Source organism: Artibeus jamaicensis, unplaced genomic scaffold, assembly GCF_021234435.1.
Source record: "Artibeus jamaicensis isolate MK-2021 breed Jamaican fruit bat unplaced genomic scaffold, CSHL_Jam_final contig_388, whole genome shotgun sequence".
Classification (NCBI taxonomy): domain Eukaryota; kingdom Metazoa; phylum Chordata; class Mammalia; order Chiroptera; family Phyllostomidae; genus Artibeus; species Artibeus jamaicensis.
This window is the reverse complement of record NW_026521813.1, coordinates 8,905,288-8,917,636: the sequence shown is the minus strand read 5'-3', so window position 1 is coordinate 8,917,636 and position 12,349 is coordinate 8,905,288. Positions and strand designations below refer to the sequence as shown.

The following is a 12,349-nucleotide window of genomic DNA, read 5'->3' as shown; positions in this document are numbered from 1 at the left end:
TTAAAGAAAATGCTGAGAGACAAGCAAGAGGAGAACGAGCTTTTTATGTGACAGAATGGCCTCTGCTGCAGAGTTCAAAACATGGCTCTGGCTGGCCCCTCCAGATGTCAGTCGTGAATGACATCATAAACGGACTCCACCAAGTCAGTTTCAGGCTTCATGGAAAAGCACTGCAACTCCTCAAGCACCCTTTTGATCTCTTTATAGCATCTCAGTCCTTACTCAATGGGGGCCCAAATCCCCAGGAAGCTTGGAACTGCCCCTGTATCTGCATCTCACCCCCATACATTCCCATTCAAGCTCCAACACCATTTAACAGTCATAGGAGAGGCTTCCACAAAACAGACCATCTCCTTTCTACACCAATGAAAAATTTCCTTTAATAATAAAAGTGCTCAGTAAAAATGAAGAATTCCCTACCTTGAACACGTTAAGCTGTTGGTTGATTGTCTCTGTTTCCATAGCAACAGGGCCTTGAGACTCTTCATGTTCTTCGGCTTTCTGAAGCAGAGTAAAAAATTCCTTCAGTTTGCTGTAAAATTCACCAAGACGCTCAACTGTCCCTTCAACCTGCTTTTCTCTGGCTTGTGCTCGATCCTGCAACTTGTTGCACTGTTTGCTTAAAGTCTCCAAGTCCCTTTTGATTCCAACAAGATCAGGAGACGGTTCTTCCGTGGCCAGCATCATCCTGCAGGTTTTATTGGCATTGTCATTGTTAGCTATGAGGGCTCCTAGTTTCTTCAGGAAGGCTGTAATAGTCTCCTTTTGCTTTTGCAATGTTTCTACATCTCTCCCCACTGGGGCCATGCTATCCAGTTCATCATCAAATTCTGCAAACTGAGAAAACATTTCTCGGATGGTATTCTGGAAATGCCCAATGCCCTGAAGCTTGGTTTCTAAGAATGAACACTTCTCATCAACCTGCTGGCTTAGGGCACTATGCTCTTGAGCTAAGGTTTCTGCTTGTAATAAAACATCAGAGGCTCCCTTTGAGTCTGAGGCTTCCGCCACAAGGTCCTGTGCAAGCCCTTTGGCCAAATCTACCTGATGCTTCAAGATCTGCAGTGATTTCTGCTGAGTCTGCAACATGGTCAGGTACTTGTTACTGTAAGCCTGGGGACCCAGAGAATCATGGACATCTAGCTGTTCCTTTGCACACTGGAGCTGCCGTTTAGCTTCTTTGGACACTTCTTGAAATTCTTTAAACTTCTGGGCCATGTTCTCCAGAAAGAATTTCTTACTGTGAAGTTGTTCAGTGACCACATCTACCTTCTGGTTCAGTGACTTATTCTCATCTGTAACAACCTCTTTATCTGTCTCACAAACACTGAGCAAGCTATTGGCTGCGTTGTTCAGCAATTCTATCATTCCAAAGCGCTGGTCCATTTCCTTCTGCAGAGACTTTAACTTGGCAATCGACTTCTCTGTTTCAGCAGGATCCAGGCAAAATTTTAGCTCCTTCAGGTTATTCTGACACTTATCTATCCATGGCCGAAGAGTTTCCACATGCTCTTTATACTTGAGGGCTTTTTCCAATGAATCTTTCACTTTGTCTTCTCTTTCTTTCACCTGCTTATTAAATCCATCCCAACTGGCTTTAATTGTGTTAAGTTGTAACTGTAAGGCTGCCTTCTCAGACCCTTGTGTTTTTAATAACAGGTTTTCACCTTCTGCAATGGTTTTTTCATAAATACTGGACTTAGCAGTCAAAGTTTTACGGAAGTCTTTCTGATCTTTAATTAATGACTCCAAGACATGGAGTTTGGCTGATATCGGTTGAGATGTGCTTAGCTCTTCTTTCTTTGTGTCCAGCCACGCCTGAAAATCTCTAGACATTTGCTGAAATTGATGAGAGCTGGCACAGGCTGACTGAAGGTGCTGGACATGATTCTCTAAAAATTAAATTACAGGCATGTTTACTTTACATCAAAATGCTGCTTTAATCTATGAAAAGCCAAAAGGGAAGTCACCAAATAAATGTGCAGGACTGCCTAACAGCAAGGGTTGTGAGCACTGACTATCAGAACCACAAGTGAGCTTAAGTCATTGACAAAGGGGGGAAAGGGAGCGAGGGGTGGGCAAAGCAGAGAGACAATCAAGGTGGGATGAGAGGCCCAAAACAGATATCGGGAATCAGCAAAACTGCATAGAGGTACGGGGCGGTGAAGGACAGTCACACACACGACCTGCTGTGCAGAGTCATCTCTGCTCCAGTGAGTGAAAGTGGCAACCGTCCACAGTTCTATGCTGATAAATAATGCATCTCTTATCAAACATGATGGTTTCACTCCTATGATTTTTTACATCACCAGGGAGGCAATACAGTGAAGCTCATAGGAATGGCATGGGTTTGGGTCTCACCTCAACCTGTGAGGATCTAGAAAACTCAACCCAGGGCAAATGATCAAATCTCCAAGCCCCATTTCCCCAAGTGTAAACTGGCAATATAAATAAAAGCTGTTGTGGCAACTGAGGGATAGTACCTGTAAAGTTCTTAGCTTAATGCTCATCACATAAGAGTTCATAACAGTAATAATCATAACCTTAACAGCTAATATTACCAATATCACGTCAAAAAAAGAGGAGTCAGCCTAAATGGTGGCCTTCATCAGAAAGCAAATCCAATCAATTACAAACATAGACTGAGAATTTACTAGGCAAAAGACACCCCGTGTTACTTTTCAAACAGAACAAACTTGGTGGTGAAATGCGCTCCTCTCTGACAGGCCCTGGTGACGTACTCCCTGCTGCCGCCTCTGACAAACACTGACACGTGGGCCACAGAACCGTGGCCACAGCAGAGGAGAGGGAAACAGCCCCAAATGCTCCTCTTCCATATATTTCTCTAGAAATGCGAATTTCTGCGATGGAGTCAAACAAAATCATGGCAGATGAGAAAACGACCCAAAACCTTTTTAATAATGGTCTTCATCTGTCTTTCTAGTGAAATAAGACTGTCACACAGCCAAAACGTGTACATCTTTTAAAAGTCAATTCGGAATACCTGAAATTTTAACAGGCCTTCATTAAGTGGCCTCTGCCAACACTGTCCCTCCGCTATCTGTGTGGGACGACCCTACCTCTGTGTGGGCCCATGAACACAACCGCTCTCTGCACTCGTGTGAGCAGCTGCCTCTTCGCTTGTGCTTCCAATGCGAACAGATTCTTGTTAGGGCCCAGATTTCTGGGAACAGCTTGCACACAGGCTATCTATGTGACCTCTAGTTCTAGGAAATATATGTGTTCAAAGAAGAAAGACAAACCTGCTTTTTGTTCAATATCCTTAAATGATTTTAAGATGCCTTCCAGTTGCCTACTGAGTTCTGCTTTCAAGTACTCTTCTTTAACCAGGGCTGACAAGTCCTCACAGAGGGCCTGGGCCACTTTTATCTGCTTCCTTTTCTGCTCTAGTTCCTGCTGCATTTTTTGGGCTGCTTCCAACTGCTGCTTCACAGCGTCGGGGTGTGTGCTCACAGGCGTGCTGCTGCTGAGTTTATTATCCAGATCACTCAGTTTATCAGAAAGGCTTCTCAGCAGGCTTTGATACTGTGTGCTTTTAACAATGGCTTGATCAATCCAGTCACATCTGTCACTCAATTGTCCTGTTAGGCTGTCCCATTTCTGGGTCACAGCTGCTAGCTGCTCTTTCACAATTCCATGGAAGGAAGGGTGTTCGCCAGGCCGGCTCAGAATGCCCTGGCCAGCTGCTGTGAGCTGCTCATATTGAGGTTTCCGAGTATCAAATTCTTGCAGCAGAATCTAAGGTAAAGAGGTAATGAGGGCAAATAAACAGACAAATTATTGAATAACTAATTGCAGAAAACACAGCTTTAAGTTTCTAAAGAGATGGAAATGCTACTTATGTATCTAGTTTTTATTTTTGATTTTGAGTTACTGCTTTCCCAGTTTTCAGTTTGAGGACAGTGAGATCATCTGAAAGTAATCCAAAAAGCTACGGAGCTTCACAAAGATAGCATTTTGCCCACAACAGTATCCCCCAAAGGGGAAAACAGGGAATTTTCAGCAGTCTGGGCAAAATGAACAAAAATTCATGTGTGAATTTTCATATACAAAGGAAAATACTGCTACTGGACAAGGTCACAATCATACTCACACAAATTGGTTTTTTCCTACCTGTACTTTTCTCTTTGTAGGATTTTTTAAATTACAGCATTTTATATCAAAGCAAGTGCATAGTGATAATAGTGCTAGAATATGTTACCTCATGGTACATTGATTTACGAAGGTTTCTTTTAACGTAAGATTTATTGATAGCCATTATAAGAATGGTTTTAGCCAATAAATCATGTTGCTAAGAATGTGCAAGCTCAATGTTGGCTCTCATTATAAAATGAATAATCCAAAAATTTCCTCCTTTTTTTAGTACAATATTTTATATACCTCTGACAGACTACCAAAAGTGGGGGCAATTATTTCTTCTGAGATGTTTATTGACAGCTTCTGATGTTTTCCTTCTCTTCAGAGTATCTTCAGGGCTCAGGAGCAGCCTTACTGCCCCAATACCACTCAGACATAAAGAAATCTCACTGCAGCTACAAAGGGGCTTCTGCTAGTACAGTCTACTTAAATTCTGTGGATTTTTCCCTTTATGGATTTATGTGCTTATAATTTGACTATCTAATTAATCTGGGTTTCAAGGTTCCCTCTCTGCTTTTCTTATTCTTTCTCCTCTTCTTATTGTTTCTCCCCACCCCACCCCCATATCAAGGCTGTACTGCATGAGTTTTTCAAGTTTCATTATCTACTACCATACCCAAAATAAACAAAACCTCAAAGCAGTAATTTCTAAATAATAAAAAGCATATACTAGATTCTCATAAAAATGTTATTACTCAATCACATTAATACTTCAAAGAAGGCCCTCAGTAACAGGGTCTGCACAAACCACAGTCTGACTGAAATGGTCAATGGACTTGACCCCCTATGGGCTCAGCAGACCACTCTGGGCTGCCTCACAGCCCTGGGTCTCTGGGGCATCTCATGAACTTCAGGATAGTAGCTTACGGACGTCTGAAACATTACAAACACACTCCAAGTCAATTAAAGCACATACTGTCCAAAGCTGGCATATTTAAAATGAAAACATTTGTCTTGTTAAGTCAAGTGACACTCACCTGCACCTGCTGCCTTTGTGTGTTCAGCATGTTTGGGTCAATTGACAGGGGCCCAAGAACACTGACCATCAGTTCTTTTTCCACAAGCCACTGTTTTAACTGAGCCTCTACAGTCTGGAATTGAGTTAGATTGTTGGAGGACTCTTCCAGTTTTTGTTGTCTATCAACTGTTAATTGATTGAGTTCTTGCCACTTAGATTCTAAAGGAAAAAAAAATAAAGGATAAAACTGGTATTTGGTTTTCATACATTTAACGTGACTATATCTAGGAAGACTGTAGGATGTGACTCAAAATGATATATAGTAGCTATCATTCCATATTTAAAACTCTTCCTACAGAGCTGATTAAAGTCTAATCTAATTGATTGCATTTATTGATAGAGATTTTATGTTCCTGATGGTTGTGTATCACCTAAAATAAAATAAAACTAAATTTGAATCTGATCTTAGAGGATAATGCAGAGTATGGAATATTCCTTAAAGCAAGCAGGACCCTGAGCTCCCTAATTCCTTCTAGAAGTCCTCCACAGTCTGTTCATCCAGCTATAACTAATCTGCTAGAACAATAAATAGTAATCCTTTTCTTTAATATTAAATCTCCACCAATCAGTTAATTTTAGGCAAGTGACTCCCAAATTTTTATACGTTTACCCAATCATTCTCTTCTATTCAAACTGCACATTAGTTACCAGCTGTTTGAAAATTATAGTAGGTCATCTCACTAACCTTTAAAACTCAACATTAAAAAAAACAAAATTCGTCACTTGACTTTGGGTGCTGGGCATACAATATACACAGGATGTATCATAGAACTGTGTGTTTGAAATGTCACCCCAGACTTCTGCCAAGATGGAGGCATAGGTGGAGACGCTGTGCTTTCTCACACAACCAAGTTTAGAGGCAACTAAATATTAGCAACAGAAAACACAGCCAGAACACAGAAAATTGAACTTTTCCGAAGTCTGATAACAACAAATTCTTTAGCCTGACCGGTAAGAGGTCAGCAGCTGGTGGAGTGGGGTTGCACAGGAAAACTTGGTCAGACGGACTCAGGTGCGCAGAATCCAGGCGCAAGGTTGGACCTAGTGAGAGACACAGCAAGCGACCTCAGGGAAACAGCGAGGGAGCAGGGCTATGGGTTGACTGTGGTTGTGCATTCGTGAGCGGATAGACAAGCGAGGGAGTGGGTGATTAGACAGGACCCAACGGGTCCCCACAGCGAGCGGCAGCGGCAGCAGAGGGCGCCATCATTTCCCGCTCTGACCCCACCTCCACATACAGCAGCATAACCCAGTGACCTGGGAGTCCAAGGCTCCGCTCCTCATACTTATGGGGTGCAAACAAACCAAAAATGACTCAAGAAGATCTCAAAGCCCCAGAGCCTATAAATCTAAGCGATGAAGAAATAGCAAAACTCTCAGACGCACAGTTTAAAACACTGGTGATCAGGATGCTCACAGAACTGGTTGATTATAGCCACAAATTAGACAAACATATGAAGGCAAAACTAATTGAAATGAATGGAAATGCACAGGAAACCGATAGCGATGAAAAGGAAACTGGGACGCAAATCAATGGAGTGGACCAGAAGAAAGCAAATAATGGCCAAACAGAAAAGAGTCAAGAAGCAAGAATTCAAAAAAATGAGGAGAGGCTTAGGAACCTCCAGGACATCTTTAAACGCTCCAACATCCGAATTATAGGGGTACCAGAAGGGGAAGAGGAACAGCCACCAGTGGAAAACTTATTTGAACAAATAATAAAGGAGAATTTCCCCAATCTGGCAAAGGAAATAGACTTCCAGGAAATCCAGGAAGCTCAGAGTCCCAAAGAAGTTGGACCCAAGAAGAAACACACCAAGGCACATCATCATTACACTAGCCAAGATTAAAATGAAGGAGAGAATCCTAGAAGCAGCAAGAGATAAGGGGACAGTCACCTACAAAGGAGTCCCCATCAGACTGTCAGCGGATTTCTCAAAAGAGACCTTACAGGCAAGAAGGGGCTGGAAAGAGGTATTCCAAGTCATGAAATCCAAAGACCTACAACCAAGATTGCTCTATCCAGCAAAACTTTCATTTAGAATGGAAGGACAGATAAAGTGCTTCTCAGATAAGACCAAATTCAAGGAGTTCATCATCACCAAGCCCTTATTACATGAAATGTTAAAGGGACTTACCTAAGAAAAAGAAGTTAAAAAAACATGAACAGTGAAAGGACAGCAAACTCACAGTTATTAACAACCACACCTAAAACAAAAGCAAACTAAGAGGACAGCTAGATCAGGAGCAGAACCATAGAAATGAAGATCACATGGAGGGTTAGCAACAGGGGAGTAGGAGGAGGAGAAGGGGGGGAGAAGGTACAGAAAATAAGTAGCATAGATGGTAGATAGAAAATAGATAGGGGAAGGGCAAGAATAGTATGGGAAATATAGAATCTAAAGAACTTGAGACACATGGTAATAAACTAAAGGGGGGGGTAATTGTGGGGATGGGGAGATAGGGTGGAGGGGAATGAAGGGGGGAACAGAACAACTGTAATGGCATAATCAATTAAAAATTAATTTAAATAAATAAATAAATAAATAAGTACTAATTGGTAGTTACAGAATAGTCATGAAGTTTGAAAGTGCAGCACAGGGAATACAGTCAATAATGTTGTATAACTATGTACAGTGCCAGGCGGGTACTTGAACCATTGGGGACACTTTGTAAAGTATGTGATTGTCTAACCACCATGCTGTACACTTGAAACAAATACAAAATAATGCTGAATGCAAACTGTAATTGAAAAATAAAATTTAAAAAATTAAAGAAAAAAAGAAATGTCACCCCAATAAATTTAATAAAAATTTTTTAAAATTCCTATCAAAATTGGTGTATTTTTCTGACTTGTAGATTTTTTTCAAAGGTTACCTTTTCACTTGTGTCATGGAGAGGCAATAATTCAGAACGCCCTTTCGTGACTTTCCCAGCTCTCGTACAGCCTTGACCCCAACACCTTAAACACATCCCTTCATATTTGCAGTGGCCTAACTCCACTTTGGTCTTCATCATGGTTTGCCCAGACCAGTGTTTCTCAAACTTCAGCTACATTAAAATCACCTGGAGAGATGATTACACAGGTTTCTGGGCCCACACCCAGAGTTTCCCATCAGTCGGTTCAAAACAGGGCCTGACATGTTGCATTTCTAACAAGTTCCCAGGTGATGTTGCTGCTACTCTTCCCAGGAACACACTTTGAGAACCACTGTAAGGACCCAAACTATCAGTTTTCTAACTGGTTTCCCTGCCATTCGTGTTTCTAAGCTACAATCCATTTGGTTCTGAAATAATACCTCTAAAAAAATCACTTTTAAATGTGTCACTTCCTGTGTTAAAATTCTTGAGTAACTACTCACCATCTAGACAATACAATCTGAATAACTCTGCTTGACATTCAAGGATTCCCACAAACTGACCTAACTCTACTCATCTTAGAAGGTTTGCATTTCAAAATGAACCCTCTGATCTAATACTGCTGAACTTACTCACATCATCCAAACAGGCTTCTGCTCACACAGGCCCCATACCTGACATGCTCTTCCTCCTCTCCATATATCTCAGCTCTACCCCTCCTTCACAATTCTTCTGGATTTTACCTTCTGCTAGGAAGCCATTCCTATTCTCCCCACCCTCAAGAAGACCTGCTCCTGAAGCCCAAAGTTACTGACCAGCATTTGAACACAAGTCACTCAACCAATATTCATCAAGGGGTATAATTAGTTGATCTGATGGACAGTTTTCACCTAGCATACTATACACTAAAGGCATGATTTTAACAGGACCCACCGCTGAACCCTATCTAATGGCATCATTCTATATAGCATGTGGTAGTCAAACACAATCTCACAAGACAATGCAATTAAAACAAAAAGACTGAGAGGGAGAAATATCTAAATCTTATCAGGAAGCTATTTTGAAATATGCATTCTTCACTCAAACCCCTATTGTAAAATGCTTAATAATATTCCCCTAAGTAACTCATATTCCAGGTAAGAGCCAGTGAATTAGGGACAAATTCATTTTCATGCAACAGTACTCTCTGTATTGGATTAAATACACTATTGAACATTAAAGATCCCCTTGGATAACCTTTTTCAAAGTACGATGTACTTACACATTTCTAAATTTATCACAACGTATCTGGCTCTAAGGAAAGACAATCTTTAGCTAAATATAATAGAATGCTTGAAAGTAAAAGAATTCTTATTATCATCCATGCGAACACAGAGCACTCACTATGCATCAGGCAGTATTCACACTCACTGAATTCTGAAAAGCAATTCTATGTAGTAGGGAAAATTAGTATCATTGTCTTACATTTGTTTTCCCTATTGTTATAGAAATGAAAAAGGGTGGTAAGATAACAGGGCTTGTAAAAATTCTTTACCTAGGAGAAACAGTTTACATCGGGACAAGACTGATATGAGAGGATAACTCTGAATACAGAAGTGAAACCATAATACTTCTGTGGGGAGCTACTTTTTGACACTGGCTGGGGAAGAGAAGAGCACAGAGTAGGAGCTGGAGGAGACCCAAAAGGACCCCTGTGGAGGAGCAGGGAGCCTACCTTTTCCAGAGCAATAAACTAAAAGGAATATTTAAGTTAAAATAAAATAAAGCACAAAAAATTAGAAGCACCAACAATCTAATAAAAAAATAAGCAATAATGAAAACATGTCATTCAATGATCATGTTATTAACTAGTATCTATCTTCTTCATAAAAATAAATATAGTTACTGTGCTTAGAAAAAAACCTGTAATATAAAATATGCCACATTAGCACAATTTAATTTGAAATGACACTTTTAAATATGCAAACGTAGGTTGTGAAACATGAAAGCAAATCTCAAGATAAGGGAGGTTACTGGATACATATTCTCTGATGAAGATTAGGGTGTTTTAAAAAGAGACCGAGCTCCTGCTCACAGACTCTGGTGTAAGTCATACAACACACCTATTTCAGTCAACATCTGCTTCCACTTGGGGGCCTCGGGAGTGTCCGGGTTCTCCTCCAACAGGTCTGTCAGCTTGTCTTTCAACTCCTGCACTTTGTTTACATTCTGCTTCAGTTCGGCCTCAAATGACTAACCAGGGGGAGGGAAATAAAGTAGCTACATTAAAGCATGTCCATATCAAAAGACAACAACACAAGTCTGATAGATTTTTTTTTCTTTAGCTTGACCAGAAAAGTTTTGCTCTTAAATGCTGACATGGGTGAGGATCTGTGTTAACAGTTAGTTATTTTCCTTCTTGTTCTCACTAGTCTTCAGTTATCTGATAAAAGAATCCCAAAGAATGCCATTGCTATAGAGATAATGGCTCATCCCCAATACCTCGAAAAAATTTCATATTATTCTCAAATAAATCATTTTGGGAAAAAAAAGATGGCATCAGAAAGACTGTAATTAACACGAAAATCAGTCTTGACAAAGACTGCTAGATTTGAGAATGTACTAGTGAATAAACACTTTTCTGGACAACTCAATGTAAGAGTTCAAATATAGGCCACTTGTAGACATTTTTGCCATCGTTGCCACAAAGTAAAACCATTCCCCCAATACTGATGGCTGTAGAAAGAAACACCGTCTATTAAAGAACAGGAAAGCATGATTTCATACTAGACAGAACAGATCCCTGCTACACTGTACACTCAGCCCTTAAATAAATCTTTTCCAACAGCTGACTGGTGAAAATCCTAGACTTAAACTGATTTAAAGGTGGCAAAGTTGCTTATAACTGACAGTTCACTCATCTTTATAATGTCTGTGCACAAAAATAGGTAATCATTATCATCAATCTGTTCAGAAAGGCACATTAAACCAAACTGGCAAATTATTTCCTGAAGGTAATGGAGCAAGAAATCACAACAAGGGCTCCTAAGCTCCAGGGCTCAGTTTCAGACACTCGTCTCTTCTCTTCCACGTCTTCGGTAAGGGCACCCCCAGAATATACCTTATTCTGCTCAACTTGGGTCTTCACAGCTTCGGTGTCTGTAGGTGTGGGTGCCTGATGCCATTTGGTTGCGGTTTTGTTCATCTTCTGTAACCACTGCATCATGGCGCTTGATTCCTCCTGAGCCGTTTGCAATTTGGTGAGTTTACTATTCAGTTCGGTTATTTTATCCTTAAGTAAGAGGCCAAGCTCTTCGTAACCGTGATTTATGTCGGTCATATTTTTTTTAATAGATGTTAATCCTATGAATAAGACAAATTATTATGTTGACACGTTTTCAGGATGTTTAGAGTAGAGCTCTAAAAAGAAAAGTTTGCTTTATAGGATATTCCCTTCTATTTTGTCAATATTAAGCCTACTATGATAAAGTCAGAATCTTTAGAATAGGTTAGATCATCTTATAATGCTATTTAATGACAAATAATTTAGGGACATTATGTAATACATGTGAAATAAAACAGATATTGTAAATATAATAAAAAAACCGCATGCCATATTACTTATTAATTCTTTAGGTATCAAACCCAAGAAAATAGCTTAAGTAATATGTCCAGAGAAAAAATACCTCATATTAATCAAAAAGAAGGAAACATAACCAAAGGCCAAACTGAACTACTGGGTTTCACTAATTTCAGATGAACAAAATTACATAAGATGCCATATAAATATGATATTTATAGAGAATGCGACTATCATATTAAAACAATTTAATTTCATTAGAAGTTTTAATATAACTACTATTCACCTCTGAGAAGACTTCCTCTCAAAAAGATTACCAATTTATTGTAATCAATAAGCACTTAAAGCTACTATTCACCTTTATTTGCCAAAATTTCCTGAGTATCTGTGGCTGTTCCTTCACCATTTAACATTACTCCACCTGCGAAAATATTATCACTGAAGTCATCACAGATTTCCATAGTATTTCTACACATTGATAGTAGGTGACATGAAATCAAACCCCAGTAAGCAGTCATTATTTTAAGATGTTGTTACTATTTGAAAATATAAAATACTGATTTAATTTCAAAATTAAATGAAGGTGCGAAATGTAAAGATCAAGCCATATCGTTTCTTCTCTACAAAATTCATCCTTCAAGTAGTGACATGATCACCTTAAACATGAGAGTTTCAGTAAATGTACATGCATACGTTACTCATTAAATGTGAGTTTAGAACATGATTCCGCGATGAAGTGTCTTTGTTGGCAGCTA

General features: G+C 39.7%; 1 protein-coding gene across 20 annotated transcripts in view; it reads right to left on the bottom strand.

Moving 5' to 3' along the window:
- Positions 1–12,349, bottom strand: part of DST (dystonin) — a 453,023-nt gene that overhangs the window by 94,000 nt on the left and 346,674 nt on the right. For all 20 annotated transcript variants that reach the window (XM_053664966.1, XM_053664967.1, XM_053664968.1 and 17 more), the window contains 6 exons: positions 11,953–12,015; positions 11,136–11,377; positions 10,138–10,267; positions 5,136–5,335; positions 3,264–3,759; positions 421–1,892 (listed from right to left, as the gene is read on the bottom strand). In XM_053664966.1, the coding sequence (XP_053520941.1) occupies positions 421–1,892; positions 3,264–3,759; positions 5,136–5,335; positions 10,138–10,267; positions 11,136–11,377; positions 11,953–12,015 (2,603 nt within the window). The remainder of the gene's footprint in view (positions 1–420; positions 1,893–3,263; positions 3,760–5,135; positions 5,336–10,137; positions 10,268–11,135; positions 11,378–11,952; positions 12,016–12,349) is intronic.